At 40.6% G+C, this 23,595-nt stretch overlaps 1 protein-coding gene across 1 annotated transcript in view; it reads left to right on the plus strand.

Annotated features, from left to right (window-relative positions):
- Window positions 1-252: 252 nt before the first annotated feature.
- The window catches only part of LOC126088122 (bromodomain-containing protein 7), a 148,972-nt gene continuing 125,629 nt past the window's right edge, over window positions 253-23,595 (plus strand). Inside the window, exon 1 of the mRNA XM_049906226.1 lies at window positions 253-440. Within this exon, the coding sequence (XP_049762183.1) occupies window positions 386-440 (55 nt within the window). The 5' untranslated portion in view covers window positions 253-385. The remainder of the gene's footprint in view (window positions 441-23,595) is intronic.

The raw sequence follows: 23,595 nt of genomic DNA on the forward strand, positions 1-23,595 counted from the left end.
TATTCTCACAGTGTCACCAACAACATGATGGCAAAAAGCGGATTGTTTCAAGTGAAAAAGAAAGTCTATTGAAGCAATAACACTGCAAGGCTGCTTCTTGACATATTTTTGTTTACTAGACCGAGCTATGTCTTTTGTAACTGCATTTAAAGGTAAGTGTGATATCTAATTTACGATATATGTTGTTGAAACACACGTTAAGCGCTGCTAATGATGTGTTACCAACGACGCTCAAACATTTAGTCAATTTATTATCTTTGTATGCATGTGTTTGTGAATTTGCGAGCGTTGGTCAGGTTTTTGTGATAATGGTTCGCTAATTTTGTAAAACTACATACTTCTGCCATAATTATTTTGTTGGCTGTCGACGGTGGCGTTATTTATTATGGGTTCGAAGAAACACAAGAAACATAAATCGGAAAAACGGGAGCGTTATGAAGGTAATAGAGTGTACACAAACAAGCCCGCGTATTTTGTTGCTGTCAGATGTTGCATTCTGTGGATTGTTTTCTGTTAGACTACTGGTGCACTATCTTGCCTTTGAGTATTTTGCATGCGTAGTATTGACATTGTTTTCGTACGTAGCCGATAGTGTGGTATTGATTAAATCCAAAACTGATTGAAGTGGTATGACCCTACCAATGCTGAGACTGTAGACGAATGGCTTCGAACGTCAAATCTCCATGACATTTTAGTTCAAGCTACGATTATAACCAGGCTGATTTTTAGAACAGCAGATTTAATTTTCTTAGTGCTAATAAATGTGGGCAACTTATTGAAGGTCATCGGCAGCAAAACTATGGACTGTGTGGTTTTTAATGAAATCAGAGTAAACATGATTGTATTGCATTTTCGACAGGAGTGAGGATAACGAGACTAGTAAAGCAGTGCGTTGTCACGTTGACGGTATTGATGTGCAAGGGAAAGTGGGTGCATCTTGATACCATCGTTTCATATGTAAAGGTGCTATCTGTTGGTGTAGCAGCTAAGTGTTGCCGCAGATAAATGCTTGGAAAACTGCCTTTAACGTAATATCCCGATATTAAGTGTTTTGTTGCTCTAGAGCGATATAATTATTCTGCGTATTGTAATTTGTAATGCGCACTACTGTTATTGTTGTAATCGTGAACTGAAGATAGTAACTTAATGGCCAAAAAAGGTATGTAACCAACAGCAGTATGACATAATGTGCATATTTTACTAGGAAAATGATTGTGTATTAGTAAATATTTAAAAACAGCAGTGTTTCACTTTTGCATGGCGGGAAACTTTTTGTGTGCGTTTATTCAGCCCCTCGCCTCTTGATTCTAATGTAACAGCATTAGCTATACTGCGCGTGTATTGCAATATTTACAAATAATCAAGGACACTGCAAAATCCTACAGCAGAATATTAGCGACAGAAATATCCTTGATAGCCTACTCGCTTTTGAACGGAACTGTAGTCAGGTAACAATGAACCTACAAAGAGTCTTTGATCCTGAACTGTATATAGTCATTTAATAAATAGAATAAAAGGCCAACTTATTTTTAATCCATCAGTCTTTGTACTCTACACTTAATATAACTTGCATAAAATAACTTTGTGTTTGACATGTTACTTAATCTTTTTTTTTCTGAGGGAGGGGGTGGGGGCATTGTAGCCAGAGATACTTGTGAGATCTTACACACAATAGGCCTATGTTTCATATCCAGTTTTGACAAAACACTGGAAGGAAATTGTTAATGGTGTGTAAAGAACCAAGTATTATTAGTTCATATTCATACAGGCCCACTTGGTGCAGAGTGCTTGATTATTACAAAATGCACCTGTGTTTTGAATACACATCTGTAATTGAACGGCACATTTCCCTTGTATGTTTAACCAAACATATAGTAACCCATAATAGTTCCGTATCGTACTGTACCAGTTGTTCTTCAAGTGATTTATGGTCTGTGATGAGCAGTACCAGCTGTCCTACAAGAGTAGATAAGTTTTTATAAATTTTCTGCAGGTATCCTGTCAATTTGTTACTCATCCGTAACAGTGTTATGTTTCTCTTTTTTAGACATTTTTATTACAAATATGTTAATAAGAATTAGATTGTCCTAGACAAATTCAGGCCTGATCTTGTGTCCAAGACTGTGGATGTTACCTTCCCAAATCCACACATACTCCACAGGCCACCATATGGTATGTGGCAGAGGGTACACTGTACCACACTAGCTATTTCCTTTCCTGTTTCACTTGCAAATAGAGCAAGGGAAAAACAGTTGGCTATATGCCTGTGTACAAGCTCTAATCTGTCTAATTTCATCTTATGTGGCCCTTATGTGAAATGTATAATGGCGCCAGTAGAATCATTCTGCACTCAGCCGCAAATGCTGGTTCTCTAAATTTTCTCAGAAGTGTTGCTCAAAAAGAACTTCGCCTTCCCTCATGCGATTTCCATTGGAGGTCCTGAAGCCTCTCCTTAATGCTTGTATGTTAGTCGAACTTACCGGTAGCAAATGTAGCAGATTTCCTCTGCATTGCTTCATTGTCTTCTTTTAAGCTGACCTAGCGTGGATCCCAAACACTCAAACGGTACTTGACAATGGGCCACGTTGGTGTCCTGTAAGCAGTCTCCTTTCCAAGTGAACCACACTTCCCTAAAATTCTCCCAATATACTAAGTCGACCATTCATCTTCACTACTACAATCCTTATGGCCTCAGTGCATTTCATATTGCTTCACAACTTTATGCCTAGATATTTAATTGGCTTGACTGTGTCAAGCACACATTACTAATGCTGTAACCAAATGTTAAGAGTTCATTTTTCCTACTTTCCCACATTAAGTTAAATTTTGCTATATTTAGAGCTAGTTGCCATTCATCACACTAACTAGAAATTTTGTATGCTTCCTCTTGTATCCTACAGTTACTCAATGGTGACACTTTCCCATCCACCACAGCATCACCAGCAAACAGCTGCAGACTGCTGCTTAGCCCGTCTGTCAGATCATTTACATATATAGAAAATAACAGCAGTCCTATCTCGCTTCCCAGGGGTGTGACAATAGCCTTGTCTCTGATGAACACTTGCCATCGAGGTCAACATATTCAAGCCACTCACATATCTGGGAAACTTTCCATATGCTTATATCTTCATTATCATTTGGCAGTTTGGCACTGCCTGTTGCCCATTGTCCATTGTTCCCAGGATATCATGAGCGGAGGGCAAGCTGAGTTTCGCACAAGTCACACTTTCTAAAAACTGCACTGATTTGTGGACGGAAGCTTTTCACTGTCAAGCAAATTTGTTGTATTTGAACTGCGAATATGTAATTTTATAGGTCCATTCTTGTAACCTTCTTTATATACAAGAGTCACCTACCCTTTTTTCCGACTGCTTGGGACATTGCTTTGGGTGAGATATTTGCTATAAATGCAAGCCAAGTTAGGGGCCAGTGCTGCAGATTACACTTTATAAAACTGAATTGTGATTCTTTCAGGACCTGCCAACTTATTTGCTTTCAACTATTTCAGTTGTTTCTCCAACCACAGATACTTCTTACTATATCCTCCTTACAGGAGTCGGTAGGATGGTGAAATGACTGTATGTTTGTGCGATTCTCTTGCATGAACAATTTCTTATGTGCAAAATTTTTAGCTTTGGCTTTCCCTATTCCGTCTTCTACTGTCACACAAGACTGGTTACGAGTGACTGGATGGGAGTCTTAGACCCATTTGCAATTTCACCTAGGACCAGAATTTTCTTGGTAAAATCTGTTGGTAAGTTATGACGATGGTAATTGTAAGTTTCATGCATTGATCTATTTACAGACGCACGAATTTCTATTAACTTTTGCCTGTTGGCATTTCACACCCATTTTTGAACCGAGAGTGCAACAACTTTTGCTTCCTCTGCATTTTTCTAATTTCATTGTTAAGTGACTCATAGGCATGTATTTTTACTGCATATTGTGCCCCACCTCCATTTTTCTTCTCACCTCATATTGTGGTTTCCTTGCGAGATCCAACTGCTGATATTACGTAAATCCTACTTCATGTGCACCATTGTTGTATTTGTCCAAACCATAATAACTCAACACAAAGTTAGTTACTTATTTATTTTTTGCTGTTAAACTGTGGTGATTTCATTTCAAATCATACAGGTCATGGCAACACATGTTCATGAATTTCTCTGGGGGGGGGGGGGAGAATAAATAAATATATATATATATAATAGAGGGAAACATTCCACATGGGAAAAATATATTTAAAAAGAAAGATGATGAGACTTACCAAACAAAAGCGCTGGCAGGTCGATAGACACACAAACATACACACAAAATTCTAGCTTTCGCAACCAACGGTTGCCTCGTCAGGAAAGAGGGAAGGAGAAGAAAAGACAAAAGGATATGGGTTTTAAGGGAGAGGGTAAGGAGTCATTCCAATCCCGGGAGCGGAAAGACTTACCTTAGGGGGAAAAAAGGACAGGTATACACTCACACACACACACACACACACACACACACACACATATCCATCCACACATACACTATATATATATATATATATATATATATATATATTTTTTTTTTTTTTGAGACTTACCAAACAAAAGCGCTGGCAGGTCGATAGACACACAAACAAACACAAACATACACACAAAATCTAGCTTTCGCAACCAATGGTTGCCTCGTCAGGAAAGAGGGAAGGAGAGGGAAAGACAAAAGGATTTGGGTTTTAAGGGAGAGGGTAAGGAGTCATTCCAATCCCGGGAGCGGAAAGACTTACCTTAGGGGGAAAAAAGGACAGGTATACACTCGCACACGCATATATTTTTCCCACGTGGAATGTTTCCCTCTATTATATATATATATATATATATACCTAAAAAGAAAGATGATGAGACTTACCAAGCAAAAGCGCTGGCAGGTTGATAGACACACAAACAAACACAAACATACACACAAAATTCAAGCTTTCGCAACAAACGGTTGCTTCGTCAGGAAAGAGGGAAGTGTCTGTGTATATGCGGACGGATATGTGTGTGTGTGCGAGTGTATACCTGTCCTTTTTTCCCCCTAAGGTAAGTCTTTCCGCTCCCGGGATTGGAATGACTCCTTACCCTCTCCCTTAAAACCCACATCCTTTCGTCTTTCCCTCTCCTTCCCTCTTTCCTGACGAAGCAACCGTTTGTTGCGAAAGCTTGAATTTTGTGTGTATGTTTGTGTTTGTTTGTGTGTCTATCGACCTGCCAGCGCTTTTGTTTGGTAAGTCTCATCATCTAGCTTAATTTTGTAAAGGGTACGGCCCTTTAAAAAATGTGTATTTTGTAAATAACTCTTTGAAACAGCAGAGGGGGATATATATATATATATATATATATATATATATATATATATATATATATATATATTTAAAAACAAAGATGATGTGACTTACCAAATGAAAGTGCTGGCAGGTCGACAGACACACAAACAAACACAAACATACACACAAAATCCAAGCTTTCGCAACCAACGGTTGCCTCGTCAGGAAAGAGGGAAGGAGAAGGAAAGACAAAAGGATATGGGTTTTAAGGGAGAGGGTAAGGAGTCATTCCAATCCCGGGAGCGGAAAGACTTACCTTAGGGGGAAAAAAGGACAGGTATACACTCGCACACACACACATATCCATCCACACATACACATACACAAGCAGACACTTGTAAAGGCAAAGAGTTTGGCAGAGACTGCCAAACTCTTTGCCTTTACAAGTGTCTGCTTGTGTCTGTGTATGTGTGGATGGATATGTGTGTGTGTGCGAGTGTATACCTGTCCTTTTTTCCCCCTAAGGTAAGTCTTTCCGCTCCCGGGATTGGAATGACTCCTTACCCTCTCCCTTAAAACCCATATCCTTTTGTCTTTCCTTCTCCTTCCCTCTTTCCTGACGAGGCAACCGTTGGTTGCGAAAGCTTGGATTTTGTGTGTATGTTTGTGTTTGTTTGTGTGTCTGTCGACCTGCCAGCACTTTCATTTGGTAAGTCACATCATCTTTGTTTTTAAATATATTTTTCCTTCGTGGAATGTTTCCTTCTATTATAATATATATATATATATATATATATATATATATATATATATATATATATATATATACCCGCACACATATGGGCTTCCTTTAACTTACATGTTTAAAATGAGGATACAAAATTTAAGTTAATTTTGTCGCTTTTTTAATTTTTTTCGTTATTTGGAAAGTCACGGAATGCCATCTTTTCTGTCATACTACCAGATACTACTGATGTAATTATAAACATTATCTTATCAGCTCCAGCTATCTGTATTATGTAAATATTTATTACTAAAACTGTAAGTTGCATTTTGATGAGATTTTAAAAATTATTTACTCAAAAACCCCCATCCAAAAACTTTAGAGAATTATACAAAATATTGTTTGGTTAATATGTTAGTAGTCAATGCAAACATAATGGGCACTATTTTTCTGTGTAAAGTGTTAAAAAATTTTCAAATTCTGCGTATTTCCCATCACTGAATTTCTATTGTAAAATATACTTGTTGGCAACACTGTTTCCAGCACTCTGCTGTTTATAATAAACGAGTGAGAACTTGCACATAAAACATTCTGCATTGAGTTGTGTGTTTGGTTTGAACTTTTTGTTAGATACAATGTCAGTGAGGAAATACAATACTGAATGAAGTGTGTGAACTATGAAGAAAAACACAAGAAACTGGTGCTTAAGAAAAATGAAAAACACTTCACAGTTGTTAGAAATCTGTCAGCGTAATGCAGAAATATCTTGTCCTCAATTAACGATATTAGCATCACATCCTTTGTGCAGGAATTGTTACTCTCACTACAAAAAGAAATTTAGTGACACTCTACCTGAATGATCCTCATCAGCTGAATGTGAAACTGATGAAGACAGTGCAGATGTTTATATTCCTGATGCATTGAATGTTAGCATTTCTGCTATAGCCCCTCCTTTAATCCCCTTAAATGCCCAGAAAAGGTAAGAAACACAAGAATACAGTGTGTAAAAAGAAAAGTGGAAGAAATTGAAATTTACACAAGCAACATCTTCAAAGCTTTGTGAAGTGTATAATATAGAAGCGCTTGGTGCAGAACCTGAAGATAGTGATAAGTGCACGAAGTTTGATGTGTGGCTTCAAGACCTAAATACTGCTATCTCAGCAGCCAGCTATACTGAGAAGGTACAGTAAAATAAAGAATGAGAAAGGTATTTGGGCACACCCTGTTGCTTACTGTAGGCATCTGTTTCAAGATGATACACTTATTATTGCTCTGTAATATTACCTAAGTGATGACAAAGCTTGCAGCAAGCAAAGTCCTAACAAGTCTAATGTTATCTCTGTTAGTGAAAATGGTGAAAAAGGTAAAATGGTACATGAAAAGATCAATAAGAGAAGCATATCTCCCAATGAAAAAGGAGAACCCGAATTTAAAAATTGGTCTCACAAAATTCTACTCCATTGACCAAAATGGGTAAAATGAACTTGTTTGTTTCACCATAAGCAGTGTCACAGGAAAGAAGGAAACAGAGCTGGACCTGAGTCTTTCTTGTATATATTGAGAGCTGCAAGATAAATGTTGGTTGCGGGAGTGTGCAATGTGCCTTGGTGCTGTTGAAGCATTACTCCTACAGGATACTGACAGTGACATACCCTATGCATTTTGGGAGGAAGGAGAGTTGGTGAACAAGACAGTAGAGCCAGACAAGTTTTTTGACAGAGGTTAAGCATTGGATCGTGAAAGGAGTAGCTCATATCATATCTGGAGGATTGAGAGACAGGCCATAGCATAAGTAAAATCAGCCACATCCCAGAATACTGACACATTAGTTCCTCATTTTAACTTTGCTGGGAACTGGTCAGTTGCTTCACAGAACAAAATTCAAAGTTACCACTCGCATGCATCACAGATATCAATATTCACTTGCGTTGCTCACTTTCTTAGAACATCACACTATTTTGTTGTTGTCAGTGATTATCTCGTTCATGACAGTGGGCTTGCATGCTATGCTGTCAGCATGATAATTGATGACCGCATCTAGAGACCATGCATTTCCTAAACATGTGTGTGACTGATAGTGCAGCACCTCATTTTAAACACCACTTTCAACTGTATGAGCTTGGTCAACATTGCAGCACAGGGTATTTTCAGTAACAGGTCAAGGAAAAAGTGCATGTGACGGGGTTGGAGGTCTCTGTAAATATCTTGTAACAAGATTTAATATCCAGCATTAAGCTGTTGATGCTATAAGAGATGCTACTGGATTTTTACGCCAACATTAATAACAAACATGAAACTCTTAATTCTAAATAAAAGTGTGTTAAGGGAATTCTGTTTAAAAAAGAGACAAGAGTGGTTTGCTATGAAGCCTGTGCTAGGCATTCAATCAAGTCTCTACTGGGTTGCATCCTGGAGTGGCACATACATTTGCAAGAATGGTTCTCCATGAAACTTGGTACTGTGTGTGAAATGCAGAGGCTGCAGTATACATTAGAAGACTTTGTAGTGAGCCACTTCATTTCTTCTATGCATAACGATCAGTGGTGGGTGCAAGATATAACCGTCTCCTTTCTGGCACCTCATGGTCCTGCTAATGCTTTCAAATGGCCGTAATCAAAAGATCAGTGTGCAGTTCCCATTTCCCAAGTACTGTTCTTGTTGGATCATCCTTGTTTATGTTCAAAAGTAAGCTCAGCTATACAAGTTAAATGAGAAACAGATGGGAAAAAACTCTTTTTAACTGTGCAGTGTTGATTGTTATGTTGTAGATAGTTTTAATTCATGGAAAGTCATGAAAAAGTAAAATCATGACAGAAGACAATAATAATTTGTGAATAATATCTTAAAAAGAAAAATAGGTATAAATATTTTATAAATCTCGTTTTTGTTGTAAAATTATGAATTGTTTTCCATTCACTTATAATCGTGTAGAGTAGTTATTTTGATTCAGAAATACCAGTGTTGCATGTCATTTAATTAAAATTGGGAATCAATTTCATTATTCAAGTGTCCATGATTTTTTGGCCTTGACAGTAGAGTTAGATCAACCTAAAAAAATTCCTCACATTTTGTGCAGACAAGTATTGCCCACTCTGATTGTACATTTCCGAAGAACAATATCAGTCTGGTTAGCTGGGTGGTAATGTGTTTGCCTACAACACAGTAGGCCCAGGTTCAATTCCCGGCTGGGATGGAGATTTTCTCCGCCCATGGACTGGGTGTTGTGTTGCCCTCATAATCCTTTCATCATCATCATCATCATCATCATCATCAACAGCAACCAACGCACAAGTTGTCCAGTGTGGCATCCCCTGAAATAAGATTTGCAACCCCACAGCAGGAATTCCTGCAAGGAGCCTCCTGGCCAACAATGCCACAATAAACAACTAATGTATCATGAAACTTGTAGAACATTTAGGATGAGGGTTTTGGAGAAAAATAATTACTGAATAACCAAAAAGTTTTAGATTCTTTCTCTTTACATACGAATTTTTTCACAGTTTAAAAATGTCATAGCTGACACTTAACAGTCCTTCCACTTTATTATATAAAATGTAATAGTCAGCAAAGCAGTTGCACATAATTTTTTTAAAAACCACTTTAACCAGGTTGTGATAGTTCTAAGACTGCCCTCATCAGAATGGTAAAAGTTACATGAAATCACATAACAACTTCAAAATTTCAGCAACAATGCTCGTCAAATGACAAGTCCATATTCCACGAGTCAGGAATAAAAATCATAATAAAAAAAGACAGACAGTTATTACAGAATGATAAAACCATGGTTGCAAGTGGGGGCACAAGTTAACTGCTGTAGCTGGCTGAGACTGGCACGTACACAGTGTAAGAGGCATCAGACTATAGCAGTTAACTTGTGTTGCCACTTGCAACCATGGTTTTATCGTTTTGTGATAACTGTCATTTTTATCACCATTTTTATTATCATTTTTATTCTTGACTCATGGCACACAAACATGTCATTTATGCTGAAATTTTAAAGTTATGTGATTTCATGTAACTTTTACCATTCTGATGAAAACAGTCTTGGAACTATTGAAATCTGGTTAATGTGTTTTTTAAAAAAAATATGTGTGCAACCGGTTGGCTGGCTATTACATTTCATATAATTGCATATATGGTTTCTGAACTCACAGCCACAAAATGTTTAAAAACTTCCTCTTTATCTGTTCTCAAGACAGTTAACGTCCTGTGACTATTCATATTTTCAAAACATAATTTTGAATTTTACAAATTTTTATAGTTTATTTTTCCAAAAAAGGGAAAAATAGAAAAAGAAAAAACCCAGAAGTGTGTGTGTGTGTGTGTGTGTGTGTGTGTGTGTGTGTTAATCATGTCTCATACTACTGGGAACAAAAATTTATTGAAAATAAATTGAAATCTCTATCACTCACTTGATGTTTCTTTATTACAATTTTTTGATTTTCTCTTTTGTTATGGCGTTTTCACAAGTACTCTCATTTAGAGATGTCTGTAGTTTTTTAAGAAATCATCACAAAATCAAAATATTGTAGTTTTGGAGAGGTTTCATGTGGAACTTTAACATACATTTTTTTCAGTAAACTTTAAAATAGTGATGTGGCACATTCACTCTTGACCTGTATGCAGAAATACTGTTTACATTTGTAATCAGTTATCAATTGAGATGGATTATTGGTTATCACGAAGGAGCAAGGTTCAAATCACCATCTAGTGATCCAGATTTAGGTCTTCCATGCTTTCACTAAGTAGTTCAAGGCAAATTCCAAAATGATTCAAAAGTATATGTCACACTCCCTTCCCTATTCTCACCCTTTCTAAGTCTGTTGACCATCTTTAAGGACTATGTTGGTGATGGAACATTGAACCTAATCTTTTTCCTCCTGTTTGTATTTAATTATAGAGAGCAAACAATGGAACAATGTTTATGTAGTATTGTCCTCTACCACTGTTCCTTGTTTCATTTGTGCAGAGCACCAGTGGCACACTATTGATAATAAGTTGGGGAAAGTGTTTACATTACTTCTAAGAAAAACTTTAAACATACAAGACTTAAATGTCAACCAGGCCAATTCATCAGTAGCCTCCAATCTTTTAGTAGTGAATTGAGTTACTTCTGGCTGCTCAAATGTGGCTGCCAGAGTTAGTGGGTGACAGTGCTTTCTTCCTGCAATACAATTCTAGAAAGAAACATTAGGTTTTGTGTATGCTTTTCTTTTCCCATAGGTTCTAATTGACGAAATTAAAGGTTGCAGCTCCACCAGCTTAACTTGACCCATGAAATCATCAAGATGAAGTACACCTCTGTTTCAGACTTTTACAATGTGGCAACCATTTTGTCACTTACTACACATGTGAACAAACAGATATAATATTAAAATTTATTTAATTGCTGTAATAATGTAATACTAACAGGACAACTGTGGAAATTTGTGGTTTTTGGGTGGGGACAAACTTAAATTTACTACTATGATCCTAATAATGAAAACATAACCAAAACAAATATTAACCCAAAGATCAAGCAAACTAAATCCTCAACAGTCAACAAAACAACAATAAGGGGGAAAAACTGAAAAAAAACTGGTATTCAAATTCCACTTGACCTATCCAGCTCAAATGAAGTCCATTGGACCACAAATCTACTCATAGCTTCATAACCTGATACTGGAAATTTCATGTAACCAATATAGCACAAACGAAGTCCACAATACCATGGACCCACACATAGATCCAAAACCCAGTGATGAAAATGTCATGAGGCCACATAGCTCAAACGAAATCCATGATACCACAACTTAACAAGTCCCATTTCTTACACATTATTTGACCCATATAGCTAGAATGAAGTAAACACTAGCACAAAACCAAAACTGTTATACAGTGTGCAATGGATGTATGTTCAGATACTTTTATATGTGGTACCATAATATTTACACACATCATTACGTTAGTTGTTTTTTTCCTCTGCTTCAAACAGTATTCTCACAAATTTTACAACCTGATGTTTTTGGCATGAACATAACTGCACCACTAAGTGGGCTATGCCGGTCACTATAGACTAACCAGTTTACAACCGCACTTCAGCAACTGACCTACTGTTCAGGGGGAAATGATCATTAATAGCTTGCTCTTGTCAGATGTACTTGGAGGTAACACCCAACCTAAAAACATACAACTTGTAATCCCTACAATTATTAGTCTGCATATGCCATAAATACTGATGAAATTTAGTTCAATATGCCGTTCTCAGTCACCAGGAGAAATATCTGTACTTATACCTGTCACACCCTGCATAACTAATATCGAAAACTTTACCTGACCAATGTTGGTGAATCACATTCCAAAATACCTGCTAATCACAATACAACATAATTATCAACAACTAACAACACAAGCCAAAAATTAATAAAAAATTGCATTAACATCAATTTTGATTTACAAGAACCATACAATTATGCGTAAAAACTCTCATAGCTCACATACTTAAAAAAAATAGCAAAAATCATATGTCATCAGCACAGTCTCTCAAATGTCTGCCATGGGCTTCTCAAACCAAGACCACCCTGTGCTTAGAATGCCATATTTTGTCCTGCTGGCAAAACACACATTGTCTAAGATGCAGTAACTTTGGTCACTCTCATATGTTCTCTACAAATGTAACATTTAAAATATTCGAAAATTAAACAGAATAACTGTATGAATTTAGTTGCGGTCAACCTGTCGTCACTCATTGCGGCATGCAGAGACCTACTCGTGAACTTTGTTGTCATCCATAACCAACAAAAAAATTAAAATTTACAAATGTAAACAACACCACATTCACAATTTCAAATGTGAAAACCAATCTTAGTATCCATTTCTGCCAAAACCAAAATAATGTGCTAACAGACTGCCATTAACTCTTTCAGTATTATTCTTACAAACAGCACTCAGGAAGTTCAATGACTCACTACTAACATTAGACACAAACAATTTAAAAACATAAAAATCCGACTCTAGAGAGTGCCATCATATACTGCAATATGCCATCCACAAACACTATCAATTTCAAATACACAGCACCACCATGATGTCACACAACACTGTTACCTTTTGAGTCAAAGCAGATGGGTGTTACCAAAACTTCAGTTGACCCATTCTAATCGTACAAGCTCATGGGAAAGCCTTTGCTGAATTATGAACTGTATGATAAAACCAAAATTCCTCCCTCTTCTTTGTTCAATTGCACCATCACCTTGTCTATGTGACTACCTTTTCAACCTTACGTTGAACTGCAACCTTCTTTCTCTTTTACTCGTGTAATTTGTATTTTATCTTTTTTCACTGGAACAGTTTGAAAATAGCAGAATTATGAGCCATCATTTCAGTTTTCACAGAAGATAACAGCTGCTCATATCTCATAATTTCGAAGAAAATGAAATGGGACTTTTACTGCAGGCAGGTGAAATTGTCCATGGTCCTTCAGTGACAACACACATTGAGACCTGTGGAAGCTTGGATGAAATGTCCTAGAAAATAATTACACCACCTCCTTCATGCGAAGCACTACTAGGAACGATCTGCGATCATTGTCAGTTTGGCCAAAACTGAAAGATTATCATGGTATGTCCATTGGCTTTGCTGGTTGACAACAAAATACTACAATATATTCCAACCTAAGCCAGAGCCCGGTCTGTAACACATAATCTGGGTGACACCACAACAACAATAAATAAAATGTTGTCACCACTGGTCAAAACAGTATTACAGTGTTCAATACACTACCCTCATTTCAATAAATTATTGTGTCTCTGAATGCTGGTAGCTAATCCCCACACTTTTCTCCTCACTTGAAGGTTTTTTGACGTGCTGGTAACATTTTGTTATCTCTTATTCAGAATACCAAAGCTACCTTTGCTGTGTCGTCATTATGATTGGAAGCACATGTAATATAACAACTTATTAACACATGTTCATATATTTTGCAGAAATATCAGTGAACTGCAGAATAATTTTGAGGGGTTTGGCATTGACAGATGTAACCTTGATTGAGAACTCAATGTAAATGAGGTCTTACATTGAAATTGACACATGACATTACAAAGTACCCACATTGGCAGTAGGGAAGTGGTATTTTACTGCAGTTGCTTGAAAAGCAACAGCGTGCAGCATTAGTATTATGCTCATCTAATAAGTGTTTGATTGTGTTGGGATATTGAAATGTACAATTCAGAGTAATTGATTTCTCACACTCTTAACTGTGCCCTGCATAGTTTTCTGGGTACGTCTTCAAGTTGTGTTGCACACAGGTTTCAGTAATTGTTTATTTTACTCCAACTATTTCACAAAAATATTCTTACTTTATAATGACAATATTGCAACAGAAAAGTTATATATAGTTACAATAAATGGAAGCATAGAATAGTAGTGATGCCTCTTACACGTTACTATTCCTTTTGTTATTATTATTAGTGACTATTTTGTATAACTGAGCAAAGACTTCAAGTTAAAAATCAGATTTTAAGACCTTTCAAACGTTTGTTGATAGTTAATTTCTTTGTTTGTACATTGGTTTCCATAAATCAAGGAAAAATCACAAAAATGATGTCAACGAAAAAGCTTCATGATGAAACTTGGCTAAAGTGTAACAAACTTAAAACTTCATAAGTAAAGAAGACAATTTGTGTTTTGAAATCCATATAAAATGAACAGAGTGAAGGTTTCAATTGGGTACCGCACCATTGGGTGTCAACACAGAATATGATTATCATGAATATCAATGTAACATATCCAATTTAACACTCAACACCATTCTTCTTACAAAACTGCTCTCCGTCCAGCATAGGTTTGGAGGTGAATATTTTAGTCAACAAAATCCCATACAAATGCATCTCATAGAGGTCCTGTCTGTATATTCAATCCAGAACAACTTGGCTGAAAAATATGCTGAAAGCTCATGGATTCCCCTCCGTCCCCACCTCCAGTTAAAGATATATGTCTTTGGATTAAGCAGTGTTTGATCCATCATTATCTCTTTTAGAATGAAACCATAATCTTATTGCATCAAGATGAGAACATCCATTAGCAATAAGGCTGCCATTTCTAAAAGCCTGTGCAAGTACAGTTCTATGTGGAAAGACATGGAAACCCAACAAATTCAGCTATAAAGATGCGTTAATTTTCTCTTCACAGATATCTGGTTCTGAAAGCGAACTTCAACTCCTTGTCACAAAACAAAGATGATGTGACTTACCAAATGAAAGTGCTGGCAGGTCGACAGACACACAAGCGAACACAAACATACACACAAAATTCAAGCTTTCGCAACAAACTGTTGCCTCATCAGGAAAGAGGGAAGGAGAGGGAAAGATGAAAGGATGTGAGTTTTAACGGAGAGGGTAAGGAGTCATTCCAGTCCCGGGAGCGGAACGACTTACCTCAGGGGGAAAAAAGGACGGGTATACACTCGCGCACACACACACACATATCCATCCACACATATACAGACACAAGCAGACATATTTAAAGACAAAGAGTTTGGGCAGAGATGTCAGTCGAGGCAGAAGTGCAGAGGCAAAGATGTTGTTGAATGACAGGTGAGGTATGAGTGGCGGCAACTTTAAATTAGCGGAGATTGAGGCCTGGTGGATAATGGGAAGAGAGGATATATTGAAGAGCAAGTTCCCATCTCCGGAGTTCGGATAGGTTGGTGTTAGTGGGAAGTATCCAGATAACCCGGACGGTGTAACACTGCGCCAAGATGTGCTGGCCGTGCACCAAGGCATGTTTACCCACAGGGTGATCCTCATTACCAACAAACACTGTCTGCCTGTGTCCATTCATGCGAATGGACAGTTTGTTGCTGGTCATTCCCACAAAGAATGCATCACAGTGTAGGCAGGTCAGTTGGTAGATCACGTGGGTGCTTTCACACGTGGCTCTGCCTTTGATTGTGTACACCTTCCGGGTTACAGGACTGGAGTAGGTGGTGGTGGGAGGGTGCATGGGACAGGTTTTACACCGGGGGCGGTTACAAGCGTAGGAGCCAGAGGGTAGGGAAGGTGGTTTGGGGATTTCATAGGGATGAACTAAGAGGTTACGACCTGGAACTTCCCACCAACACCAACCTATCCGAACTCCGGAAATGGGAACTTGCTCTTCAATATATCCTCTCTTCCCGTTATCCACCAGGCCTCAATCTCCGCTAATTTAAAGTTGCTGCCACTCATACCTCACCTGTCATTCAACAACATCTTTGCCTCTGCACTTCTGCCTCGACAGACATCTCTGCCCAAACTCTTTGTCTTTAAATATGTCTGCTTGTGTCTGTATATGTGTGAATGGATATGTGTGTGTGTGTGTGTGTGTGTGCGAGTGTATACCCGTCCCTTTTTCCCCATAAGGTAAGTGCGAAAGCTTGAATTTTGTGTGTATGTTTGTGTTTGTTTGTGTGTCTGTTGACCTGCCAGCACTTTCATTTGGTAAGTCACATCACCTTTGTTTTTAGGTATATTTTTCCTTTGTGGAATGTTTCCTTCTATTATTCTCTCTCTCTCTCTCTCTCTCTCTCTCTATATATATATATATATATATATATATAATAGAGGGAAACATTCCACGTGGGAAAAATATATTTAAAAAGAAAGATGATGAGACTTACCACACAAAAGCGCTGGCAGGTCGATAGACACACAAACAAACACAAACATACACACAAACAACCGTTGGTTGCGAAAGCTAGATTTTTGTGTGTATGTTTGTGTTTGTTTGTGTGTCTATCGACCTGCCAGCGCTTTTGTGTGGTAAGTCTCATCATCTTTCTTTTTAAATATATATATATATATATATATATATATATATATATATATATATATATATATAATAGAGGGAAACATTCCACGTGGGAAAAATATATCTAAAAAGAAAGATGATGAGACTTACCAAACAAAAGCGCTGGCAGGTCGATAGACACACAAACATACACACAAAATTCTAGCTTTCGCAACCAACGGTTGCCTCACCAGGAAAAAGGGAAGGAGAGGGAAAGACGAAAGGATTTGGGTTTTAAGGGAGAGGGTAAGGAGTCATTCCAATCCCGGGAGCAGAAAGACTTAACTTATGGGGAAAAAAGGGCAGGTATACACTCGCGCACACACACACATATCCATCCGCATATACACAGACACAAGCAGACATTTGTAAAGGCAAAGAGTTTGGTGTTAGTGGGAAGTATCCAGATAATCCGGACGGTGTAACACTGTGCCAAGATGTGCTGGCCGTGCACCAAGGCATGTTTAGCCACAGGGTGATCCTCATTACCAACAAACACTGTCTGCCTGTGTCCATTCATGCGAATGGACAGTTTGTTGCTGGTCATTCCCACATAGAACGCTTCACAGTGTAGGCAGGTCAGTTGGTAAATCACGTGGGTGCTTTCACACGTGGCTCTGCCCATGATCGTGTACACCTTCCGGGTTACAGGACTGGAATAGGTGGTGGTGGGAGGGTGCATGGGACAGGTTTTACAGCGGGGGCGGTTACAGGGGTAGGGAAGGTAGTTTGGGGATTTCATAGGGATGAAATAAGAGGTTACGAAGGTTAGGTGGACGGCGGAAAGACACTCTTGGTGGAGTGGGGAGGTGTGGGAAGGTGTACACGATCAGGGGCAGAGCCACGTGTGAAAGCACCCACGTGATTTACCAACTGACCTGCCTACACTGTGAAGCGTTCTATGTGGGAATGACCAGCAACAAACTGTCCATTCGCATAAATGGACACAGGCAGACAGTGTTTGTTGGTAATGAGGATCACCCTGTGGCTAAACATGCCTTGGTGCACGGCCAGCACATCTTGGCACAGTGTTACACCGTCAGGGTTATCTGGATACTTCCCACTAACACCAACCTGTCAGAACTCCGGAGATGGGAACTTGCCCTTCAGCATATCCTCTCTTCTCACTATCCGCCAGGCCTCAATCTCCGCTAATTTCTAATTTCAATTTGCCGCCGCTCATACCTCACCTGTCTTTCAACATCATCTTTGCCTCTGTACTTCCGCCCCGACTGACATCTCTGCCCAAACTCTTTGCCTTTTCAAATGTCTGCTTGTGTCTGTGTATATGCGGATGGATATGTGTGTGTGTGTGCGCGAGTGTATACCTGTCCTTTTTTCCCCATAAGGTAAGTCTTTCCGCTCCCGGGATTGGAATGACTCCTTACCCTCTCCCTTAAAACCCATATCCTTTTGTCTTTCCCTCTCCTTCCCTCTTTCCTGACGAGGCAACCGTTGGTTGCGAAAGCTAAAATTTTGTGTGTATGTTTGTGTTTGTTTGTGTGTCTATCGACCTGCCAGCGCTTTTGTTTGGTGAGTCTCATCATCTTTCTTTTTTTATATATATATATATATATATATATATATATATATATATATATATATATATATATATATATATATATATAAAAGAAACATTCCACGTAGGAAAAATATACCTAAAAACAAAGATGATGTGACTTACTTTGTTTTTAGGTATATTTTTCCTACGTGGAATGTTTCCTTCTATTATAACCATATCATTAATTTGAACCCAACAATTACGTTTGTTATTGTCGCCTTTGCATTTCGAAATCTTTCCTGTCCTCTTATTTCTCTTTTTTCTCTTTATTTTGTCTTTCTGTTTTTATCAGTAGTCTCACTTTGTATTCACCTTCCCCTTTTACCGTAATCTACTATACAATTTTATCCCGCCTATATATGCTCAATAATACGTAATCCACTTCCAAACCATAACCAAAAATTGTGTTCGTTTGTGTGTCTGTTGACCTGCCAGCACTTTCATTTGGTAAGTCACATCATCTTTGTTTTTAGGCATATATATATATATATATATATATATATATATATATATATATATATATATATATATATATAAAATAGAAAGAAACATTCCACATGGGAAAAATATATTAAAAACCAAGATTCCATGACTTACCAAACAGGAAAGCGCTGGTAGATAGGCACAATAAAAAACCCACACACAAAATTTCGAGCTTTCGCAACCCCCGGTTGCTTCGTCAGGAAAGAGGGAAGGAGAGGGAAAGATTAAAGGATGTGGGTTTTAAGGGAGAGGGTAAGGAGTCATTCCAATCCCGGGAGCGGAAAGACTTACCTTAGGGGGAAAAAAGGACAGGTATACACTCGCACACACACACATATCCATCCACACATGCTAAGGTAAGTCTTTCCGCTCCCGGGATTGGAATGACTCCTTACCCTCTCCCTTAAAACTCACATCCTTTCATCTTTCCCTCTCCTTCCCTCTTTCCTGACGAAGCAACCGGGGGTTGCGAAATCTCGAAATTTTGTGTGTGTTTTTTATTGTGCCTATCTACCAGCGCTTTCCTGTTTGGTAAGTCATGGAATCTTGGTTTTTAATATATATATATATATATATATATATATATATATATAAAGAAAGATGATGAGACTTACCAAACAAAAGCGCTGGCAGGTCGATAGACACACAAACATACGCACAAAATCTAGCTTTCGCAACCAACGGTTGCCTCGTCAGGAAAGAGGGAAGGAGAAGGAAAGACAAAAGGATATGGGTTTTAAGGGAGAGGGTAAGGAGTCATTCCAATCCCGGGAGCGGAAAGACTTACCTTAGGGGGAAAAAAGGACAGGTATACACTCGCACACACACACATATCCATCCCCCCCCAGGGGGTCCACAACTCTTTTGTGGATACGTGCGTAGCGAGCACGGGACCCCGAGCTAATGTGGCCTTCCTTCCTTTCCGGGCTGCATACCTTCCCATTCCGCATCCTTCCCCATCCCTCCCTTCCGCCCCTCCTCCCCTCACCTCTGGCTCTTTCCTTCTCTTTCTCCCCATCTGGGAGTATGGTTTGTGCCTACGTCCGGAGACGGACGCCCGTAAATGTACTGCATTTCTTGCCTTCCTTGCTTTTATGTCTTCTTCCTTCCTTTGTCTTTCTCTGTCTTCTTCCTTCCTTTGTCCTTCTCTTTTCCTTACCTCTTCTCTTTCTCTTTTCTCCGCTGCGGCGTTTGAGACCTCTCTTCCTTCCTTTCCCTTTCTCTTTCTTCCTCCCTGTGCGTGTCTGAAGGCCGACCCACGCCTTCGTGCGTAGCCGGTGACGGGGTAACGCGTAATTCCCCGCCCCGGGTAGACAGGTAGGACACGTACGTACCCCCTGGTAACGGCCAGGCCCAGGGAGGGGTGATTACCCGAGCTGATACCTTCCGAAAATGCCGATTGGTCCCTCCGTCCGTTTGTCGGGAGGTGTGACCTGAGGTGTGAACAATCACCTAAGGCGGGAGTGCCCTCAGTGAGGGCCCCCACAAGGGAGGAGCGCGCCATCGGAGACGCCGGTAATCATGGGGGATTCTTCCGCAATGGTTTCCTCACCTTCCACTAAGTCTAGTCACAAACGTAAGCATACTGAGTCTCAGCCACAGACGATTCTTCCATCGTTGCCACAGTTCCTTGTTGTTTCTCGGTCTGATGAAGGTCACGACTTCTCCACGGTCAACCCTTTCATTATTCAGAAAGGAGTCGACGCAATAGCAGGTCCCGTAAAGTCTTGTTCCAGATTACGGAATGGCACCCTGTTGTTAGAAACACACAGTGCCCTCCAGTCACAAAAATTGCTGCGTACTTCTCTGCTCCACACCTTCCCTGTCCGGGTGGAACCGCACCGTACCTTGAATTCCTCGCGTGGAGTCGTTTATACACGCTCCCTCGATGGATTGTCTGACGAAGAAATTCAGCACTATCTGTCTGACCAGGGCGTAACGGCAGTTCATAGAGTAATGAAACGGGTTGACACGAACATCATTCCAACCCGCACTGTCTTCTTGACATTTGACACAGTTCAACTCCCATCGAAAATCAAAGCAGGCTATGAGATAATTTCCGTTCGCCCTTACGTCCCAAACCCTACGCGTTGCTATCGATGTCAGCGGTTCAATCACACCAGCCAGTCCTGTTCCAATCCAGCCAAATGTGTTACGTGTGGCACGGATGCCCATGAGGGTGCTTGTCCACCTCCATCCCCTCGCTGCATCAACTGTATGGGTGACCACGCTGCTTCCTCACGAGATTGCCCCGTTTTTAAGGATGAGAAGCTCATCCAGGAAATAAGGGTGAAGGAAAAGGTGTCGACCTTTGCTGCTCGAAAATTATTCGCCAGTCGCAAGCCCACCGTGCCTCAGACAGGAAAATACAGCACTGTCCTTGCTTCTCCTCGGCCAACAAAGGAGGCGGCCACGCAGACTTGCGACCTCACCTTTAGTACCACGGTCGTCAGATCGGCCAGCGCAAAGATCGCTCGTTCAACCTCACCACTTTCGCCTGCCCACTCTATGGCTCACCCTTCGTCGGGTTCTGCTACATCTCGAGCCCAAAAGTCGGACGCCAAGTCTTCGAAAAAAGAGCATACTCGTGAAGAGTTTTTACGGACCGTAGCTTCACAACCATCGGTTCCTCCTTCATCTAAACAACATTCTTCCAAGAAGGCTACAAAGAAACCCAGTTCCTCTCCTCCGCCAAGGCGTGCCCCCTCTACAGCACCACCTGGCGGAAATCGCCCTCGGCCATCTTCTGTGTCGCCGAGGCGCACTGCTGGTGGCCGGTCAACCGGCGATCGCTGGTGGCAGGGACTGCTCCTGACCAACTTATGGATCAGGATCTTCTGCCTTCGGCTGAATGCCATTCCATGCTGTCGGTTGCTAGCTCCGAGCAGTCTTTGAGTTGACAGCAACTTTGGTCACATTCCTCCATTCTCTTTTCACCCCATGTCCATTATCCACTGGAATATCCGCGGCATTCGAGCCAATCGGGATGAATTGTCGGTCCTCTTACGCTCCTACTCGCCGGTCATCTTCTGTCTTCAGGAAACAAAGCTGCGTCCCCATGACCGCTTTGTTCTCCCTCATTTTCAGTCTGTCCGATATGATCTCCCCTCTGTTGAAGGCTCTCCAGCCCATGGAGGACTCATGATTCTTCTCCGTGATACTCTCCATTATCACCCAATCCCCTTAAACACTTCCTTCCAAGCTGTCGCCGTCCGTCTTTCACTTTCCGGATACACGTTCTCTCTTTGTACTGTATACATTACATCGTCCACACCAATGGCACGAGCTGATCTCCTTCATCTTCTTGGTCAGCTTCCACCCCCCTATTTGCTGGTTGGGGACTTCAATGCCCACCACCCGCTTTGGGGATCTCCACACCCTTGTCCACGTGGCTCCGTATTGCTAGACGTCTTCCACCAAGCGGATCTAGTTTGCCTCAACACTGGGGTCCCCACATTTTTGTCTGCCTCCACGACAACCTTATCTCATTTGGACCTTGCGGTCGGTACTGTTCCGCTAGCTCGACGCTTCGAATGGTTCGCCCTTGATGATACACACTCGAGTGACCACTTTCCATGTGTCCTCAGACTGCAGCCTCAACTGCCATATATGCGCCCGCGACGCTGGAAGTATGCCCAAGCCGATTGGACACTTTTTTCGTCTCTCGCGACATTCGATGACCGTCGCTTTCCCAGCGTCGACGATGAGGTCACACATATTACCGACGTTATCCTTACAGCCGCGGAACGTTCAATACCACGCACCTCCGAATTGCCCCGGCGCCCCCCAGTTCCTTGGTGGAACGAGGCATGCCGTGACGCAATACGTGAGCGGCGACGTGCTCTTCGCATTTTCCGTCACCATCCTACTTTGGCCAACTGTATCCGCTATAAGCAGCTCCGTGCGCGATGCCGTCGCGTCATCCGCGATAGCAAGAAGGCAAGCTGGAAATTCTTTATTAGCTCATTTAACACCTTCACTCCCTCCTCGGAAGTTTGGAGTCGGCTTCGACGGTTCTCAGGCGCGCCTAGTTTCTCCCCGGTTTCTGGGCTCACTGTCGCGCATGATACCATAGTGGACCCCGTCGCAATTTCTAACTCGTTGGGTCAGCACTTTGCTGAGATTTCGAGCTCTTCAAATTACCCGCCAGCGTTTCTCCCGAAGAAACGTGCAGCGGAAGTGCGACCTCTTGCTTTCTCCTCCCAAAATCACGAAAGCTACAATACTGTTTTCTCCATGCGGGAACTCCAACATGCCCTCTCTTCTTCCCGCTCCTCCGCCCCAGGACCGGATGGTATCCATGTCCAAATGTTGCTGCATTTATCCACCCATAGTCTGCGTTACCTCCTTCGCCTTTATAATCGAATTTGGACCGGCAGCACCTTTCCCAGACGGTGGCGGGAAGCTATTGTCGTTCCCGTTCCGAAACCTGGAAAGGACAAACATCTCCCCTCTAGCTATCGCCCCATTTCTCTCACGAGTAGTGTCTGTAAGGTTTTGGAGCGTATGGTGAATTACCGTTTAGCTTGGTGGCTGGAATCCCGCAGTCTTTTAACACCAGCCCAATGCGGATTTCGGAAGCATCGTTCTGCAGTTGACCATCATGTCGCTCTCTCCACTTATATCATGAACAATTTTCTCCGGCAACGCCAAACGGTAGCAATATTTTTTGATCTGGAGAGAGCATACGATACCTGTTGGAGGACAGGCATCCTCCGCACACTGTTCTCTTGGGGCTTT

Source organism: Schistocerca cancellata, chromosome 6, assembly GCF_023864275.1.
Source record: "Schistocerca cancellata isolate TAMUIC-IGC-003103 chromosome 6, iqSchCanc2.1, whole genome shotgun sequence".
Lineage (NCBI taxonomy): Eukaryota > Metazoa > Arthropoda > Insecta > Orthoptera > Acrididae > Schistocerca > Schistocerca cancellata.